Here is a 20979-nt window from a genome sequence, read left to right as displayed (position 1 = left end):
TTTGAGCACTCCGTTAATGTTCCGATTCGATCCCATCGGCACGTTCTCTCGTTCGATCACCATTAGCTAACATATTCACATTTCTCATCCGATTTATTTGTAGACGGGACCTATCCATCCCTCTTAACTCAGCATTTTCGGGAAAAGGAACGAAAAAATGCGCTAAGTCGATTGCCGTGAAACGAGACACGTTTCCTATTCTCTAGGTTTAAACTTCTTCGGGGCAATTTTCGGTACAACGAAATTCCAACGAAATGGAAATGCGAGATTTTTCGAGAGGGACGGCTTCTTTGGAATTTTTCTAGAATTTTTCAAGAATTTTTCAAGATTTTTTTATCATGGAAATCCACTATTCAATGGCGAAATCGTTTAATATTTTTGTTATTTGTAATTATCGATTTTCCATGAGAACTATTGATTTGAGGTGAAAATCCTGAGAACCTTTCTTAGAGCTCACGAGATTTTCCGTGAAAAAGGACTTTTCATATTTTTTCCTAAAATTGATAGTTTTATGATTAATCGATATTTGAAGAGTTACTGCCTATATCTTCTCATTTATTTATTTAAAATCCGCATCTCATCTTACAACTCTAACTGGTGAAGCAATAGCTTCATTACCAATTTTATTACCGCGTAATAATCTTAAATAATAAATCTGAACCGAATTCCTATGAATGCGCAACGACTGAAAATCTCCTTAATTTTCACTCATTAAAAAAAATCTCCCTGGGAGATTGAAGCGTTGCGTCATTCCCCCGTCAATTGCTCCTCTTTATTTATGGATTTTTAATAGATATTACCTCACCATGCGGGTGGTGTCCAACCCCTCAATTACCACAAGTCGGAACAATGAATTCTCCCATGCAGGCCTTCCCCCGGGATTCCAGGGAATGAAGATAAAAAAAATGCGTGAAATTTCCTCTCCAGGATATTTTCGTTTCCTATTCTCGACGGATAGGAAACATCTTTCGTGAACGAAACGCAATCCGTGAAGGAACGAACGATTCGTTGATGACTTTCGTTTAGGAATTTTAAATTCATGAGGGAAAATCTTTCGTTTGACAATTTTATTTTCGCACAGGAATCTTATTCCGATACGAAATATCCTAGAGACTCGTAGATGAGAATAGCAAGACTAACAAAATAACGAATCCGTTAACGAATGTTATCGATACGTCTACAATTCCGCGTTCTCAAGTGAATACCAAATATTCGTTCACGGATTTAATTCCCAAGTGTTGAGAATAGGCCCCCAGAGGATGAGGGACAGGGGAAGACCTCCAAGGCCCCGTGTGTAGTCCCTCAACAAGAACAACCGAAAAACATAATTGAAAAGCCCAGACAGGTTTCCTCAGAAAATAACTTTTAAATAACTCCAGTGTCCAGAGATGTGCTCCATTTACTGCCACAATTTACGTAACCGAACATGTGAGTTTAATTCACCGACTTCCACCCAATGAGCCGAAAAATAACTTTCCGAGGGAATTTTCACCGAAAAGAGAAATGAAAAAAAATATATGACCTCCCATAGCGATACGGTTTCGAGGAGACGACCGGACGCACCTCGTGGGCTTCTTTTTTGGTGACAAGATACTCCTGTAACGGCCAATCGACCTAATCTCCGTTCACCTGGGGATGATACACGCACATTAACATCGTGACACATGGAAACCTCAACCTAGGGCTCTCGGATTACTCTCTCTCGAGTAAAAAAAATTTTCAAACGACTGAGGTGTCTCGAAGAACTAGTTCTCGGTGATGGTGTCCTCGTCCCTCTCGCAACACATCTTGGATTTTATATCCAGGGACGAGAGTTAAATATCGCCCCGAGCTCATTATTCCGTCATAGTTTCTACTTGGAGTGAATTTTTTTTTATTACTTCGTCGGGATTAATATATTTCGAGTAGGCCTTCTTCAAGTCGTATCAAAACACTTTCGGCCACTGCGTCATCATCTCGTGTTTTCACTTCCACTTGGGAGCGGGTTTTATGGCTACACCGAATGTTTTCATTATTAAAATTACACTGGTGTTTTTTTTTATTTTTTTTTATGACTCTTTCGACATTTCAATGCAACCCGGAAACTCGGAATTGAGGGATACGGTGAACCCAGGGAATTACAGCCGGTCGAGTTTATTCGAAACGAATAAGAATTTTAAATCGAGGGGAGAGTGTTTTCAAGCTGACGGTTGTTTCATTTGAATTAACTTCAATATTTTATTTAGAGGGGTTCGTCGGGGATTTATCGATGGGCGGGTTGGGATTGATTGAGGATATGAAAATCGAAGATCGATGGATTAATTAGGACTGAATTTTTTTAAGATTTCAAACAGATTTCTGTAAATAATTAGATATAAACGATTTTTTCATCCGGAGATTTCAATCAGTGACAGCTCTATCGGTTTTTCGGAGAATTCTGGTTGGGACATTTGCTATTTGATAGAAGAATTCAAAAATTGAATTCCGCAAGTCTCACGAAATCATCTCACATTAATGTCAAATTTCCACATTAATCCCCGAATTTTTTTTTCAACAACTAGAAATTTCACGTAAGAGCGCTCAATTTTTCAATTTTAATTCCTTCATTCCATCGCAAGACAGGGATTTAGAGGAATGAAAAAGTAATTTTGATTATTCAAAAATTTATTACGCAATCCAACGTAAAAAATGTGATGCCCCTAAATCTTCCCCGGATGTCAGGGCCCATTTATTTAAACGGAATGAATTTTCCTGCGAATGCAGACCACATATATACCCTCCAAATAATCTCCTAAATTGGATCCAACAAGTATTTGCCAAATAAATTCACCTGATTTGATTAACGCTAGTTCGTCCGCAATTCGCGCCACACAACAAGTTTTAATTAAAGCCATGTATTCAGAATATGGGGCATAAACCATGAAGCCACCGTATGGGCGACAATGCCGTAATTCAATTGAGACAATTCCTAAAAATATCAGGATTTGTTGTGATAAAACGGTGCATGAATAATCAATAATCGACTAACAATAACCGATCTTGAAATACTCGAGCGGATGACTGGACAATAGTTACCACCACCACAAAATCATGATTTAAAATTAAAATGAAGGGGTAGAGAAACGAGTGAGAATCACGCCTCCACCACTCGATCTTGATCATCTTCGCGATATTATCGCATTAGCATGAGTTATTCGAGCCGCGTGAGGTCAAGACTGAGTACTTCAAGTAGGAAACATTGTGGCTTTTTGTTACGCCAGCGTGTTGCATATTTCATTGACACAAACCCAGTGAGAGCCCATTTTTAAAGTCCACTCCATTACACGGTGAAAATATTAAATGAAAAATAACTACGCGAACGCCGGAAAAACGACGAAATTTTATTCATCTCGACTGAATTATTGCGACAATAAATTTCCTTTCTTTCCTCAACCCAGGAATTTCCGATGGCAACAGCAGTATTAAAAGAGCTCAGGTCAGCAGTATTAAAAAATATCTAAAAATACTTCAAAACGATTTAAAACTCCATTTTTTTACTTGTCAACGGCAAAAACAAATTTTCATTAATACTAAAAAATCCGATTATCCCGAATTATATCAACAAATTGCGAAATTTTCATAGAATCGTTATTAATGATAAATATAACCAAAAAAAAAATTGAAATTGCAATTTCTTTGAAACCATTTTGCAAAAAAATCTGACAAGACTAGCGTGCCACTAAACCACCGGGAAATATTCCAATAATTTCGAAGATCTCGTGATATCATAACCGATAATTTTCTACCGATTTCTATGACTCACAATATATAATCGTTCTAATGTACTCCCAGGAATGATTTCAAAATGTCCTATATCAACTGGTAAATTTTCAACAGCGATGGGTGTGGCTCTGCCCCCAATATAAACCTCCAGTTTTCCACTTACGAAAAATGAAATAATATTCTGGCATCGTCCATTTTCCGGTCGTCCATGATTAATATTTCCCCCGTGAGTCCAACTAAAAAATGAGAGCCGAAAAAATAGAGGGTAGAATATTACCCTCGTAAAAACAATCCCTTAATCATTTTAACATGCGGTGTGGGTCGCCTGGGCAAACAAACGCCAAAATGTCATATTGAAAATGGAAGGAATGTGTTCCCACGCGGATTTTCTCTCTCTCTTTCATACACTGGGTGCGCCAATGTCAATAAGCTACCGATGACTCTGTATGCACACCCACTATAGTAATTATTATACCTGGAGATCTCGAGTTTTCATATTCTGTTCAGTGGCCGCTCGTTAGAACCAGCTTAATACGCAAAGTCAAGCCCAATGATTTCTCCATCACATACGTAAACCTCAGATGTGTTAATTCACTGAGAGGATAACCCGTAGATCCGAAGTCAGTGTGTAATGTATATTTTCTCTTCTGATATACATCGACACGGTATTCAAACGTTCCAGTGAAAATCTGGCCAGATGCATTAATTCTTGGAATGTGAGTTTCCTCTTTTCGGTTAACTGAACTCCACTTTGATCATTCATTATTTCTGGTATTTATTGACGGTTTTCAACTTCTTCCTCGCTTATTTCAAAATGGCAATGCTGTTAAAAATTTCGGGAAATTCAAGTCGCGAAGTCTGTTGAATTTTCATCTACATGTGTTGGAATTCAATTTCAATTTTTCATGGTGAATGATATGATTTTTCATTGACAACTTGAATTTTTATAAATATCAGGAGAATTCAACAGTAAATATAATTAAAAACAAATACAAATTATTCCTTGAATTTACAAGATTTTATGGTTTCTTCCACAAACATTTCTCGTCTCTTTGTCGTTGTCGAGAATTTCAAATTTTTTGATTTGAAATTTGAAGTGTAACTTTCCAGCAGTGAATAACGATGCCTGTTTGCTTCACTCAGTTGCGACACAAAATACTGTTTCGTTTATCTTTCGAATGATCTGGGGTCTCGTTATTACAGTCTCGTGGGCGTTGAATGCAAAAGTGTAACAAAGACACAGCAAATCCCTGTCGTCTTAATTCACTGGATATCAGTGATGACGACAACGAAAGCAGCTCCGAAGCTCTCACGAATCTATGTTATCGAATTTCTTGGTGTCGAGGACGAATACTTGGCTGCCTGTGGTGGCTTCTTTTTCACATCGTTTGCGAATCCTCGATGCCACGAAGGGGGTGAATAGACTCGGGTCAGGCGGTGAAATAGGGACTTTAGAGAATCTCCTGACAAAGAGACTTGCTACGTATCCCGCAATGATACCCACGATCAATCCGATTGGAGTGTACCAAAGATAGGACAGCCGATGAATATAAAGAAATGACGATTCGTCCATTTCCCTGCGAAAAATTCATTAATCCTCAATTAATTATCGCGCTTCCATAGATTTTCCATTTTTTCCCGAAATCTTCTGACATTCCAAAATTGATTATATAAACGAAATTGTTAATTCATGTTTATAAATTCACGGAGTGCTAAATTCTCAAGATGAAAAATCAATTACTTACGGTGGAATGGTAGTTGTGTAAATTAGCGTGGAATTAGGACATCCTTCAACAGACAAGGGCAATTTTCTGGGTGTTGGTTTCGGTGAGAATGCCACCCACATGTTGAAGACAAGCGCAAAGACAGTGCCCACAACAGCGCCAGTTTCATTAGCGTTCTCGAAGAACATACCCAGTGTAAATAATCCAAGTATAGGCCCTCCAATAGCACCATGAACAGCAGTAACAGCTTGAATTAAACTACCAAGCTTGGATGCGAGAAAAGCAATGGCCAGACTCAAGAAACCAATGGACAGAGCGAGCATTTTTCCATAAAACGCTGCCTTGTTATCCGGCAATTCCTTCCCCAATTTTCGCAGCAGTGGTTTAACATAGTCCGATAGAGCAATTGCCGCAAGGGAATTCAAAACAGCTGATACTGTACTCAAACTAGCGCTGAAGACACCAGATATAAATATACCAGTGAGACTGGGTACTTTTGTCATGCGCTCCTTGGCGAAGTACGGCATTATCATGTCGTGTGATTTTATTTTGCCAGCGAGAACTGGATCACAATCGCGATAATACGTGTACAATACCAAGCCCGAGAATGATACTGTTGTGGTGAGTGAGAGTGTCAGCGGGATATTGATGAACAAAGCCTTCCTCGCGTCTCCAATTGATCTGGACAAATTGTTTGAATGAGGTTGAATGGGTTATCATCGTAAATCATGATTGTCTGATATTGTTTACTAACTTGGCTGTCAGCATTCGTTGTACCTGCACTTGACTGGTGGCATAAAGAGACAAAAAGAAAAATGTACCACCGATGCTCAAGGACCAGAAGGTATGTCGTTCAGTAGGATCAAGCTTGAAGCTAAGGAAATTAAATTGATTAGCAACCTAGGATTACATCGTATCATTGACACTGCACAAACATACTTGAGGAAATTTATTCGACCGCCCTCCGACGCTACCTCAATGACTCTCGACACACCACCATCAATCTCACTCAATGCAACACCAATTACGCAGAAGACACAGATGTACATGAGTGCACCTTGAACGAGATCAGTGATGATCACAGCCTTGATACCGCCGATTGTTGAATAGAAGGTGCAAATGAGTCCGATCAAGAGAATACTTGTTGTTCCATTTAGTCCAGTTGTTGCTTCCAGTGCAAGTGATGGCGCGTAGATGACAACACCAGTGTACAAACTCGTTTGAAGGAAATTCGCTAGACTAGCAACGAGTCTGGCAGTGACACCAAATCGTCGCTCTAAATACTAGAACATCTCGCACAATTACCGAGTTAAATACATCCAGGAAACAATCCATTATTACCTACTTCTGGGAATATTACCTCAAAGACACTCATCACCTGCAGCTCCCAGAAGACAGGTAAATAGAAATAGGCGACGATTGGGGTACCAAAGCCTAGGCCGCAGTATACCAGATTGAATATACATCCGTACGTGTAATTCTCACCGCTTGAGCCCAAAAGTGATATTGCTGAAAGAAATGCCACCATCATGGCGATTGACAATAGTCCAACTCCCGTCGAATGATTGGCTGTGAAGTACTCCTGGAAACGAAGAGTTTGGAATCATAAATGAAGTCTCGTCTGTTCGATGGTTTTTCAATACCTCCGCTGTTTTTTGTTTGCCACCGGTGAATCGATAATAGACTCCAATTGCAGCCGACGCTGCCAGCATCAATCCAATTGCCAACCAATCGGGCCAATGGAGGAATCCCTCTTCCGGAATAGGTGAATTTGGATCCTGCGGGAATTGCAATGACATATGAGACCAGTTTTTCCCAATTAAGTATGCCATCGATTTCTAATTGTCCATTACTTACCTCCATTCTGGAATCGATTGAACTACCTTTGAATAATTAATGGGACACGAGTAAATGAGTTTTTACAAATTAAAACTGAAACATTCCGCAATGCTGTCCTCATTCGTCTGTCCTCGAGAGCCAACTAGTGAGGACAGACACTCTCGGATAATTTCCGATACACGGGATTATGTAAAACTGACCAATTACAGATAAACACTGAGATAGAAACTTCGTCCTTCTACTCCTGATTCGTGATATTAGGCAGCGAGACTGAATTTTTCCGGTTTTTCTATTTCACATTGAGCTTATCTATTGGTCCACTCGTCTGTGAGGTCATTGAGGTACTACCGGCGTAATTCAAAAGTAATGCTTTGAAATTGTTAGCGTAATGACAGTCTCGTGAGCGCAACGGTTTACCTCAGAGACGAAGTGCAAAGATATGACACTTTGTAATTGCAAAATATGTGCATTTGTCGGTAATTTGTGAGGAGGGAGTCGGGCATATGAGCCGTGCAGGAATTTACGGGGATAATTAGTGATAATTCGTTGATTGTCTCGGCAATAAATTTGGAATGAGTGGATGGAATCCTCGCTCTCAATGTGATGTTGTTCAATGGATTATTAACGGATTTTTCTTATCTACGGGTGTCTGGCGATAGCGCACGCTCCTTGGCGCTGATAATTACCCCATATTCTTGGATGGTTATAGCAAGGAATGCGCATAAAAATTCTCGGTATATTGCTCTGAAAAGATCGTTTAATACAAATATTTTGAGGAAGCGGTTATATTGCTTCCCTGTCGAAGCTCTTGGTGTCGAGGACGAATACTTGACTTCCTTCGGCAGCCTCTCTCTCCCTTCTTCGGCGTATCCTCGCTGCAAGGATCGGTGTGAAAAGACTTGGATCCAGAATTGGTGGGGATACCTTTGAGACTTTTGAAACAATGAAGCTAGCGATTGATCCAAAAGTGACTGCCATGTTCCAGCCGAGAATCGGATACCAGAGGTAGGACAAACGATTCATGTAGAAGAATTCGGATGGATCGGATCTTAAATTGAAAGAAAATCAATGAATCAATCAATCAGCTGACAATTCGGCTGGAAGATAATTACGTTGGAGATTGTGCTGTTGTGATTAAAGTTGCATTGACGCATTTGGCAATGGACATGGGTAAAACCGGTGTCGGTGGTTTAGTTGCAAAAGCTGTGAAGACACTGGCGACGAGTGCCATGACGACGCCGATAATAGCTCCAGTTTCATTAGCAGATTCAAAGAACATCCCCAGGGTGAAGAGCCCAAGAAGTGGACCACCGAGTGCTCCATGAATGGCAACGACTGTCTGAATCAAAGATCCCATTGTCGACGCCAAAAAGGCAATCCCTAAACTGGCTATCCCAGTCAGAACTGCCATTATCTTGCCATAAGTCGCTGCTTTAGTGTCATCCAGCTCGGCGCCACACCTGCGAAATAGGGGATTCAGATAATCCGCGAGTGCCATCGCAGCCAGTGAATTAAGCATAGCGGATACGGTGCTCAAACTTGCGCTGAATATTCCTGATATGAAGAGGCCAGTAAGTCCGGGGATCCTTGTCATCCGGTCCTTCGCAAAATATGGCATTATCATATCGTAGGATTTTATTTTACCAGCTGTTACTGGATCGCAGTCCTTGTAATAGGCGTAGAGAACGAGTCCTGAGAATACTACTACAGATATCAGGGAGATTGACAGAATGACGTTGAGACACAGGGCTTTGCGAGCGGCACCCAGTGATCTGCATCGATATTATAATGAACCAATTATAATCCACCAATTTTTTTCGGGAGTTATTCCTCTCGATGTTGGACGACAACTCGTCGCTCAGAGCGATTAATCTCGGATTCATCTCCCGAGACACACCGAAACACTTTTTCTTGAATTGAGATTAAATTTTTAACTTACTTGGCAGTGAGCATACGCTGCACTTGAACTTGACTGGTTGCAAGTACAATGAGAAACCAGAACATTCCACCGAATATCAATGACAACCAGCTGTGCCTGACCGTTGGATCCCATTCGAAACTTTAACGCAAAAATCGGTGTTACAACAGACCAAATACGAATATCTGAATTCCACACGTTTTTTTGTCTGCAGAGACAGAGAGACTCGAATCAGAAATCAAATCGACTGGATAAAATCGCCAGATAAAATGAAAGATCATGAGTTTTGACGTCCCTCCAGTGTTTACGTGTATTAAATTCGGACATTCGTTGTTGCTGCGGAGAATTGAATGGCTTATCAATGGGGGACAGGACTTACTGATTAAAATTGATTCGTCCCCCTTCTTGGGCTGTGGCCCACACCCTCCAGAGTCCCCCCTCGAGTTCAGTGGCAGCAACTCCGATGACGCAGTAGACACATGCGAACATGAGGGCGGCCTGCAGAAGGTCAGTGACGATGACAGCTTTGATGCCGCCAATGGTCGAATAGAAGGTGCAGATGATACCTATTAGGAGAATGCTCATTGTTCCATTAAGTCCCGTCGTGGCTTCCAACGCCAGTGATGGAGCGTATATGACAACACCATTGAACAGGATGTATTGAATAAAATATGCTATGCTGGCAGTGAGCCTCGCTGTCGAGCCAAATCGTCTATCCAAGTACTGCAGAAACGAAAACACAATCTTCTCAATTGAAATGCATCAGCAAACATTTTTATCAGTAGATCATCTTCAGGATGACCTCAATCCGTTCTAGGACGGACAAATCATGTGAGTTCAATGTAATTGTAACTGCGACATGAATGTTCTCGATTCCTATATCAAATTGTAATGCGCATTCCGTAAAATTCAAGCAAATAATTGAGAGTTGCATTTTTTGAGATTCGCAATTCGTAATCCGAAAGGATCTCAAAAATGAAAAATAGAATTTTGTAATTGGGATCTATCGGAGCGTTAAAGCAAGTTGTGTGTTAAAGGAGAAATTCGCCAAGCATAAAAATACCTCAAAAACACTGAGAGTCTGGAGTTCATAGAAAACCGGAAGATAAAAATAAGCGATAACTGGTGTTGCAGTGACAACCCCAGAAATGAGGACAAAAAAAATGGCTCCATTGCTGTAAATTTCGGAGGTCCAACCGAGTATGGATATAGCAGAGAAGCATGCAACCATCATGGCAATGGCTATCATGGATGATCCAGTGGATCTGTCAGCAGCAAAGTACTCCTGGATGGGAGAAAGAAGGTTAACACCCATTGTGATTAATTGAGATAATGAAAATATGAAAAATACCTCAGCGGTCTTCTGCCTGCCTCCACTGAATCGATAATAAACACCGATGCCAGCTGAGATGGCAAGCATGATGGCAATGGCCAACCAATCCGCCCATTGGAGCTCACCTCCACCCAAACCTCCATCACCCTGATAATAATCATCAATCACTCTCATACTCATCAATACGCCACGTCAAACCGATTCACGATACTCACGTCCATTTGCAGGAGAGATGCGATTTGTAATTGTTTAGACTGCCATAAAAACTCGTGATCAAAGAAAATGGCACATGTACCGCATAATGGCAACTGTTCAATGTCAGTGTTGTGCCACTGTCGGATCAAAATCGAACAGTAAAAAATACATTCCACGGTTATTATATAAATCTGGATGACTGGTCATATCCGGGCGCTTGTAATTACCACATCTTCTTTTAATATCCTCAGGTTAATTACCGGTGAGTGATGATTCGACAATAGCCGGTTGTCTTTGGTGTACTTTATCTCTATCTTGACATGCGAGGAGAAGTGAGTGAAGATTGACGCTGTGGATATGAGAGCTGATAACAGTCCAACGGGTACCAGTCAATACCCGTTCGATGGCTGTCATTAAGTTGTTAGGGGACAGAAAATATGAAAACTGCTGGGTACGTGAACTTGATCGGCAACTGTTGACCCACCCGTTCAATTCACCATCCATCATCAAAATGCAATTATCTGGGGTATGTGTTGGCTACCACATGTACAAGCTGCAGATGCATCGGCAATAATCGGTTGGATAAATTGCGGCCTCGGAATCACCAAACGCCTTGAAATCCTCGTGGTATCGTCTTGTCAAGGGGTATCTTCAGGGGAATCGCTGCGCAATTCTCTTCGTTGTGAGTTTTCCATTCTTTTTTTTTTCTTCTTTATTTTTTTTTTCGCTTTTTCCTCCGGAAAAGAGTACCCCTTTACTCTCCTCATCTTTACTCTCGTGTCGATCGTGCGAAACCGTGGGGCGACGTTTAACGCGACTTCCAGCCGTGAGAATAACGAGCACTCGCTTTCAGCCCCCCATCAACCCATTGTTTGGTCTCTTCTTCGTCAATCTTCAGGGTACTATCATCAATCTCGCTGGCCCTGAAACTCCAACACGTGGAGATAAATCTTGGTTTATCCTATTAATGTCGGAATAGGCGTATGCTCTTTGCTGAGAACGACTCGTTTCAATTTTCCAATTAGCTGGAGTCCCTGGGACTTCACCTGTTATTTATTTCATTTTTATTTTTCCTGGGGTATTGATTGGGATAGGGAAATTTTGTCGGATACTTTAGGTATCCCGTAATTTTACCTTTTATCTTATCTTTCGGTTATCAATCATTTTTTAGAGTAATTTCGCACTGAATATTCATGAGACATTAAACATTCAAATCGAGGTATTTTCAGCTTTAGGTAATTTACAATTTCATGAGCTTACGGAATTTCCAGAGAGGGTTGAAATGCACTGAGTGCAATTATCCTCAATTAGGAGTAATTAATACTCAATACGCAGAGAGGAATATTCAATAAAACCTGAATTTTTCTTATCGCGTGGATTAATGGTAATTCAGGAATTTTTACTGATAATTGGAGTAAAATCTCGTGAATGGTCACTAAATCATAGGACTACAAAAAATCTGAGTAAATATTTTAAAATATCTCACTCCCTGTATTGAGTACTAATTTTCTATTTTTCTCCAAAAATTCCTGAATGTCGAAAGAAATGCAGTTCTTATTAAATTGCAGGTTTTTTCTCGAATGATAATTCGCGTCTTATTTTTCACGATAAGACTAGAATTACTTAAAAAAAAAAATTCTATCAAGCGATGCCAATCACTTGATTTTGGAAAGCCAAACGCCCCATTAATGAGTTCTAATTCAAGATTATTCTGTGATAACCCGCACCCACACACGACGCGTACCTTTTTCCGGTGTTCCCCTCTCATCTCAGTGCGTGTTTATCCCCATTTTACATTTGATTTTTCGTTTTTCCCTCGGCCAAGTTAATTTACGAGCTACCACGTTAGATCCGTTGGTCGATATACCTGCGACCCCTCGGAAACATGACTCGATTATCAAGGCAAGTTTAGTCTTCGATGTAACCCCTCTCACCTCCCTCTCGCCACCCCCTTTTTATCCGTTGTACTTCCAGTAATAGAGTACTAAACTCTATTGACTAGTAACATCGAGGATATTTTTTTTTTCCCCTCGTTTCTTGTGGGGATCGCAGCATGGGTTCCGCGTTATTATGGAATCATCACGATTCTTAATTAGTTTTATTGGCTGCGTGCGTCAGACCAACAACTCGCTGTTTTTATTCCACATCGGAGAGACCGCCGCGATATCTCGTGTTGTCATCTGCTATGATGTGTTTCAGTTTGCTTCTCACTAACTACCATTAATTAACGTACCATTAAATAACTGGATGACCTCTTATTCACCGACCGCTCGTAATTTCGAGGATTTATACGACATTGTCACACCCCGCGATACAAATCATTCAATTCACCTCCGTCGATATGAATAATGCATAGCTTTCAGGTAGAAAATTGGGGGGCGCATCAATTATCATAATTATAAAAACCCATACAGTGTTATTAAATTCTTTTCATTCACGTGGGACTAACGCAACGCGGAGGGAAAAGGTTGTGCTATTAAAATATTGGTCTTGAAAAAATTTAATTTCCAATGTACTATTTACGGTTAGCTTTTAACGCTTTTAATCATTTCCGCAATTCAGTTCTTTTATTCATTAAAAAAAAAATTAAGATCCTCAATTTTTCTTCTGTTTATGAATTTTTTTTTTTGGGATTGAGAGGAAAATTTTCTACTATTCAAATCTTTAATTGTCATATAAAGAAAATTGTTTATTGATGAAGATCAGAGATAGAAAGTGTGTTAGGGCATTACAAAAAATTCTTGACGAATTTTTTTTAATCTAGATAATTTATTTTTCGAATGCGGAAGAAACGGGTGTAGCATCCCAAAATTTTTGTGTCATATCGTTTTTCTCGGGGGAACATTGAGGAGCTAAAACTGAGATGATAAGAATTTGCAGTGAATTTAGAGTGTCACGCAATGGACCAATATTCTCCTCCAATTAGCGAAGCCGCGGGGCTCCGGGGACATTCTTACTGCGCAATAACACATGTGGGCATCCGCAATACACCCGCTGGGAGTTTCAATCATTCAATTTATTTTTTCGAGTCCCTCATGTTTCGTAACAACCCCATCTCCTCCCTGTGATCAACTGAATTTTAGACAAACGTGTGTGCCGTCAATCAATGGACAAACGCCTCAATCACAATGATTTAGGTGTTTGTCGTGTCATTCAAACTGTCATCTGTTGCCCTCAATCATTGACTCGTGGTATTACGCAATTTCCAGAAGGGAAAATGTAGACAGTTGAATAGTTTGTACGTCGCGTGCCACTTTTCCAAGTTCATCACGCAATTGTACGGTGCATTCTCAGTTTTTACGTGGGATAAATTCAAGTATTCAACACGCATTCCGTCACCAGTTTTTACCCCTGGGGAGATCGTCGGGGGAAAAAACCACAGGATTCACCCGGAAGGTGCTACCGATGTTTTATATTCCCCAAGAATATTTCGCGGGGGTTTTTTTTTTTATTTGCATCGCCCAAGGCAACCGCACCGGGAAATTAATTCTGCAGAAAAAGCTCTAGTGTTGCACGGGAAATTGTCAACATCTTTGGATCATACCCGAATTTTTTCCTGAGATCACATGAGCCATGAGATCATTGCATCAATCCCCAGATATTTTCTCATGAATCAATCCTCAATTAATTAAAACTAAAAATTCGATTTTACTAAAAAATTCAGTTTCCCCCAATAAAATCCCAAATCAGCCCTCAGTGGCATATTTTCCCCATCTTTAACATACCACATTAATTTTATATCATTTTTAATTATTAGAAACTAATTATCATAATTTTCAATAATTAAAAAAAAAAATTTTTTTTGAAAATTCCGCATAATTTTGACCTCAGCGTTCATACTACCTATAAAATAAAAGAAATTGCATTCTCTCATAATAAACAATTCCTCCCCCGCGAATATCAAAAACCGTTGAAATTTCCACACTCATGCGCATCTTGCAAATAATCCACAAATAATTGAATCCACACGGAAGCCACTCCACATGTTCTCAATTCCTTGAAAATAGTCGGTCGACTTTCGATACGACAGTGGTCTGTTAATAATTAACATCATCTGGAATCACCAGCACATGGCAAATCCACGCGCCGGTCCACCATTTGCGCCTGCCAAAGAAGTTTATTCGCCCCGATAAATAACACCAGACGCAATAGCACAGAGTAATATCTCGAGAGCTGAGTCTATTCATTGATATGAATTAATTACGCGTTTACATCTGATAGAGAATTTTTTTTTTCTCCGCGGGGTGGGAAAAATTGTCGGGATGGAGGGGATTAAAGTGGAACAAGACGATAAATAAAACCGATGACCCCGGAAAAACGTGATTGAAAGGTCCAGCAATATCAACGTGTTTAAATAGTTTCGCGGTTCAAGGAACATGGGGGCACACGTGGTGGTTACCCACGAGAGCGTGATTCCGTTGTGGAAATACTAGTGGACCCCCACGAGTTGCCCAAAGGTTAAGAGCGACATATATATGTGCAAATAAATAAAAAAAAAAAGAAAAGAGGAATAAAAAAAAACGGGAGAAACCATTCGGCCAATGTGATTCCGTCGGTTTTCAACTGAACCGGCGACGTACAGTCGCAAAATCTCCAAGAGGTAGAATACAAGTCCGAGGGCTGTATAACCAATGTCCTCTGGTGATTTATGACCAAGTGACTTGGCGAGCATTAATATCTGAGGAGAAATAAGGTAAAAAGGAGGAGCACAGGGGACAAAGAAATAAAAATAACCGTGGAAATAGTGTCCAACGAAAAACACGTGGGATGAGATTATGACGTTTCCAAGAGCTCTTCAGCATCTCCTTCGTGTTATTTTGTAAACACCCCCCAACTATGCATTTGCTGGGATTTTATTGGTCACACGTCGTAACTAACAGGCGAGTTGTGCTGGTTCTGAAAGCTTGCGTGATAACAATCTTTCTTGGCTGATTTAGGAAGCTTCTTTTTTTACTTTGAGAAAGTTAATGAGATCCTGGGTGGGGGTTTTTGATGGCTCGGTGACGGTTAGCTGGAATTTTTTATGTTGTCGAATTTATTTTCAGGTGGAGGGATATTAGTCGGTTATTTTGAGGACATTTTTTTCTGTGAATTCTTTACTTTATTGGCGACGGAATTCTTTGGAGGAACTCTGAGAAATTCGCGAACTTTTCGGAATAATTTGTCCGCTTAATTCAACAACAAATTGAATTTAAAACTGAGGATTCCGTAAAAACTCGATAAAATCTGGGTTTTGTTAAATTATTATTTAATGACTATTTGAATTTTTTATTGATTACCAATTGAGGGAAATTATTACTTGAATTTTCAATAATTTCACCGTTTTACCAGAAAATTCAAGAAATTACCAGATTCGTAATCAAGAATTCCCCAGAAATTTCTCCCTTCATCATTCATAAAAAATTCAAGTTACTGAAAATTCCAGCCGTAAATTCTCCCTTAGTCCCCCAACTACAGCCATTCACCTAGAATTCCTAGAGAAAATTGATCACTTTGATTCTGAAAAACCCTCTCCCCCCAAACGATAATTTCACCCCCAAAAAAAACGTAATTCATCCAATAAAATAGTCAATAAAAATGCCAATAAAGCAAGTCACCACGAAATTGCCCATTTAATATCTTTCTCGAGAATTTCGTCGGTATCTTTTACACCCCAGGGGGAAGATTCAACTCGCTTCACTAAGAAAAATCCCATGAGAAAGAAAGAGACGGAAATATAATCAACAAATGACGAGTTTTACGACACCCTCTGAAGTCCCTTTGACGGCGGCCGATTTTTCCCCATCTATATGTAACTGAGGCACGTATTTTCTCCTTTTGTAACAAAACGCGTTGTAATAACTCAACACCGAGTGTTCCATAATCGATAACTCGAGAGGCTCTCGACCTCTACATCTCTCGGGTGAAAAAAAAAAGTAAAAAAATGAAAGAAAAAAATACGTATTGAGATACGATATTACGCGTAGGTGCGTGTGATTGGTGGTTTAAGCTCTCCCTTTATTCCTCTCAAATACAAAAAAATCCAATGCATGCAATAGGCCTGAGAGCGTGGATAATCCCGAGTAACACCGACATCGTGTCACACGATATAATATCATGGCATAAATAGAAATAACCCAGGGTACTCGAGTTGGTGAATTAACTTCCAGCCGCTATCCTGGAGAAAACCCACGCTTAAACACATAACAGCATAAACTCTTCCCATTTGAAGGAAGAGATGAAGAATAAACCCATAAAAATGCATTTCTCGCGTTGAAGATATATTCAAGTGCTTAGGATTTTTCATTTCTATTCAAAGCCTCGGCATTTGTACATCTCAGAGCCCCGGTTTACTACGTTTCCGGACACTTTACAATCATATTATTGTTTCATCTCCTAGAGCTGGAAATTTTACTCCTCATTTTCAACCGTTAGAAATTATTTTTCCAATAAACACAAAGTAAATACTAGCATCAAGTTTTCTTGGTTTTATTGGGGAAAGGGGTGAAGAATAAAACCGTAAAAATCGTGTTCTATTCCGTTGATAGCTTTCTCTACATTTGTGGATCTGAACCTCGTTTATCTATCGTTTTCTAGGCTCGCGGATACTTTACCGTGATGGTATTGTTGCAACTGTTGACATTAAAATCGTAAATGGAAATTTCATTCGATAGTTCAATAGTGAGGCGACGAAGGAAAAGGTTTTTCGAAATATCTCGGAATTAAAAGGAGATAGTAATATTTTCATCAGTATCTTTCTGTAGCTCTACCCCCCTCCCCCCGCCCCTAGGTGAAATTTGTCCAATAATTTGTAGTCCTCATCAGTTTCCGCGATGATTCTCAAATTTCCACGATTTTCTAGATTTTTGACATTTTTATGAATTTTCAAAATTTTGACGCACCCTAATTAAAAAAAAAGAAAGGGCCAATGGCACGTGGTGTTCCCAAGCGGTCACCCATCCAGTGATCGGACGAGAACTGGCGGACACAACGTGAAATGACTGTTGGCTGAAATTCAGTAAAAAAATGTTTCGAGTTCATTCTAAAAGTTTGATGTGCCCACATTCGATTATTTCCACTCTCCACAAACTCTCCACAATAATTGCCTGACCAATGATGGAAAATGGATTAGACATCGACGCATGATTTTGAATTCTCTCCAATTACAAATTATTTCAGTATTAGCTCCTTCCATCCGGTGAAAAAGATGTAGAATAGACCGATAAAAATGGATTTCCCGCGTTGAACATGATGTGATCCCCAGTGGTTAGCCTCAGGCCCCATCATCCAAGTGGAAAGTTCCTGTTGAATCCTCAAGTTCAACTCGCGACTGGGTAATAACAATGGACCGCAGGATACTTTCCTCCAAGGATTCATTCCAGACGGTGAATATCATTATTCACGAGTATTGGAGGGCCTCTCGTGTGTCTTTATGTCAATATTAAATACTCGAACACTCACAATCGATGGTAAACCTCCAACATTGCCTTACACGCCAACGATCTCAAGGGGGTAATGGCGATCACGAGAAATTTCCTTTGGCTCCAAACGGAGGCGTACATGCTTTTATACATAAAATCCTGTTGTCGTGTATATCGCCCTTGCCAGTATGCGGCATCACAAGGCCCTCAGTTGTACATGATTCCTCATGCATGCCCCACGTTAACGGAGACCCGATGTTGTCATTAGAAGTATTAGCCTTGCTCATATGAATTTTTCTTCAAATTTATCAAGCATTCCTGGAATAACCATCCATATTCTTCCATTTTCTATTTTTTTTGGGATTCAGGGTATTTAAATTATTGGGGTCATGGGCCCATCCGGGGTACAAACAGGAAAACAATTTCTGTTTATTAAGATACTTTTATTAAAATATCCTGCAGAGGATAATAGTCATTTTTCTTCGGAATTATGGAAAAGATACGTAAATTTTATTGAAGATTTTGCTCCGCGTAAATTATTTGTGCGGAATCATCTTTCGCGTTTAGTGAAAAAGAGGAATTACACTCATGGCTAGCGTAACTGATCGTTTTTTAAACGTCATTTACCCGTCACACACTGTCAGAAACACATTGAAATTTCATGGGTAGTTGACTAGTTATGGGAGGATCATGAAATTTTATCTTCCACTGAATCTCCAAGGAATTTCAAATTTCTGTATAACATGCAGACAAGAATCCAAATTGCCCATATTTTCAATAAAAATTCGAGTTCAGTACGAAACTCCACATAATTTTCAGTCAATAAAAAATGAATTTTCACTTGATTCCCACAGAAAAAGTGAAAGTTGCAGTTGCAATTGCAATTGCAATTGCAACTGATTTCCATAAAGCTCTTATTTTCCAGTGAATTGACTTCTAGTGAATTCACTTGGTAATAAAGATTTTACTCAGTGGGACGTGCCCCGGAGTGCGAAATTTTTCGAAAAGTCGAATATTCCAGACGAATATCCCAAGTCTGTTCTCCAAAAAAAAAATGGAAAAATTTGTTGGATTCCGTTCACCTGCAGAAGGTAGACTATTCCTTTGCCGTTAATTTGTAATGCACGAGGAGCAGACACTCGAATGAAAATGCGGCCTTTGAACGCATGCATAAGCATCCCAGCTTTTGTATATGGTTTAATGCAGTCGAGAGTGGTGAATAACATACGTTGAAAAAGCATCGACAAAGCGAGCCTCTGTTCGAGTAGTCTCCATTTAGTAGTGGGAGATGGGCGCCAGTGCGTTCTCCAATGATTTTTGCAGTTCACATGGGTTTCGCCTCTCATTCCACTCGAAAAAACCATCTCAACCTCTCGAGTGTACATCAAAAACTGTTCATGCGAGACCAGACGCCCCATGATTCGGTGACGCCCACTCGTAATGATTTATCTCGCTATTTATTATGCGGCTCTCATTATTTCTTTCTCGGGACGAAGAAAAATTGCGCTGACCCGTGCCAAAAGGATTTTGTCAGCAAGACGATGGAAAATAAATTGAACGGAAAAAAATTAATCATTGACCACATCAATTTTGAATAATAGCTCTTACTTTCGGGGAAGTCCCTTAATTCCACGATTTTTATATACGTATCTACATATATATATACATATATACGTATTTACTGGAAATTTTAAATTTTCATAGTTTATAATATTGTATCATGCGGAAAACTCGAGTCAGTGGGGTATTTATTGATTGAATGCGGAAATCGGAAATGATTGATTACAAAAATTCGATTCGGAAAGAAAATTCGGAAAATTCCTGCACATTGCGTGGGGTATTTATTTTCTATTAAAGCGCTGATATCTAATTCGCAAGTATTTCCCCCTCAATAATCGAACGTTTTCGCTAAAATTGAGTTATCGACGTGCATCCGAATTTCAAAAAAGGAAATCATGTGGGGGTCAATAATTTTTAAAACCTATCGATTTTTTCGGGGGTGTGATAAATATTTTTTTTTGTGGGCTCGCGGATTTTGTTAGCCGAGGGAGAAAATAGGGGATTGGAGGGCAAAAAAAAAAATGCATGAGCACATGCTTTGGGATGTGAATTGCAGAGTGAAGGCTGGTAGCTGGGCATTTTCTTCCGCCTACTCTCCGGGTACACTCGTTTGTTTCCTGGTGTATATTCCAGGAGATAAGACACGAGAGGAGAAAGAATAGTCTCCAAGCCTAGCAGGATGATCGCGTGCGTGTAATCGGAGCTGCAAATCTTAGAATCACCGAGCGCCGAGGGCTTTTTCGCATACCAAAACACCTCCCCTGTAGATCCAAGTATTTCTCTTGTACATACGTAACATGTCTTTTCGTGTCCAGTCTCTATGTTCGCGTTTTTGAAAGTTCAACTTTTATCCCTTGCCCTCGTCGTTAATCCTCGGTGAATGTTCCTTGGAAAACTTGAGAGTCAAACTTCCAGGGGAAGATGAATTTTCCATTGAAGAAAATGGGTCGCCTCACATAGAGACAATCAATTTCAATTTCTATTTCAGTTAATTGATATTTATAATGATTTGATGAGCATGACATGGAGGGGGATGATATACGATAAGGATGGGATTAATGAGGAAATTACGCGATAATAAAACCGCAAATATTCACAAAAGTCGCGTAATTTTTTCATAATTAAAATTTCGCAGAACTAATACTGATAATTAGCTTCAACTGCGTTGAAAGTTAAAAAAGAAAATCTCCACTTAATATGAGAAGCGCTTTAATTATCAGAATTAATATTACGAATATCATTTAATTAATTGATTTGTGTGTAATTTCT

General features: G+C 39.7%; 3 protein-coding genes across 3 annotated transcripts in view; 1 reads left to right on the top strand and 2 right to left on the bottom strand.

The window, feature by feature from the left end:
* LOC105271843 (uncharacterized) overlaps positions 1-20979 on the top strand; it is a gene marked incomplete at its 3' end in the record, with an annotated part of 46874 nt that overhangs the window by 11415 nt on the left and 14480 nt on the right. The window lies entirely within an intron of this gene.
* Positions 4681-7716, bottom strand: LOC105271826 (putative sodium-dependent multivitamin transporter). Its single transcript, XM_011313596.1, has 7 exons — positions 7323-7716; positions 7109-7243; positions 6826-7047; positions 6405-6748; positions 6220-6339; positions 5487-6146; positions 4681-5318 (listed from the first exon to the last, which is right to left on the bottom strand). Exons 1-7 carry the CDS (start codon positions 7326-7328, stop codon positions 5051-5053), a joined length of 1755 nt encoding a protein of 584 aa, XP_011311898.1. The 5' UTR covers positions 7329-7716; the 3' UTR covers positions 4681-5050.
* On the bottom strand, positions 8025-10893 carry LOC105271827 (putative sodium-dependent multivitamin transporter). The gene is made up of 7 exons (XM_011313597.1): positions 10771-10893; positions 10574-10702; positions 10286-10507; positions 9602-9945; positions 9244-9363; positions 8417-9076; positions 8025-8352 (listed from the first exon to the last, which is right to left on the bottom strand). The coding sequence occupies exons 1-7, from the start codon at positions 10774-10776 to the stop codon at positions 8088-8090; spliced, it is 1746 nt and encodes a 581-aa protein (XP_011311899.1). The 5' UTR covers positions 10777-10893; the 3' UTR covers positions 8025-8087.

This window comes from Fopius arisanus, unplaced genomic scaffold (assembly GCF_000806365.1).
Source record: "Fopius arisanus strain USDA-PBARC FA_bdor unplaced genomic scaffold, ASM80636v1 scaffold00126, whole genome shotgun sequence".
Classification (NCBI taxonomy): Eukaryota; Metazoa; Arthropoda; class Insecta; order Hymenoptera; family Braconidae; genus Fopius; species Fopius arisanus.
The sequence above is the reverse complement of the archived record's forward strand: the minus strand, read 5'-3'. Positions and strand labels throughout refer to the sequence as shown.

Bases quoted from the DNA above. Each gene is read 5' to 3' on its own strand.
- LOC105271826 (XM_011313596.1), bottom strand. The intron at 7,048-7,108 runs GTATTGAAAAAC...CTTCGTTTCCAG, and splicing joins GCAAACAAAAAACAGCGGAG to GAGTACTTCACAGCCAATCA. The intron at 6,749-6,825 runs GTAATATTCCCA...GAGATGTTCTAG, and splicing joins AGGTGATGAGTGTCTTTGAG to TATTTAGAGCGACGATTTGG.
- LOC105271827 (XM_011313597.1), bottom strand. The intron at 10,508-10,573 runs GTATTTTTCATA...TCTCCCATCCAG, and splicing joins GCAGGCAGAAGACCGCTGAG to GAGTACTTTGCTGCTGACAG. The intron at 9,364-9,601 runs GTAAGTCCTGTC...TTTGCGTTAAAG, and splicing joins GGACGAATCAATTTTAATCA to TTTCGAATGGGATCCAACGG.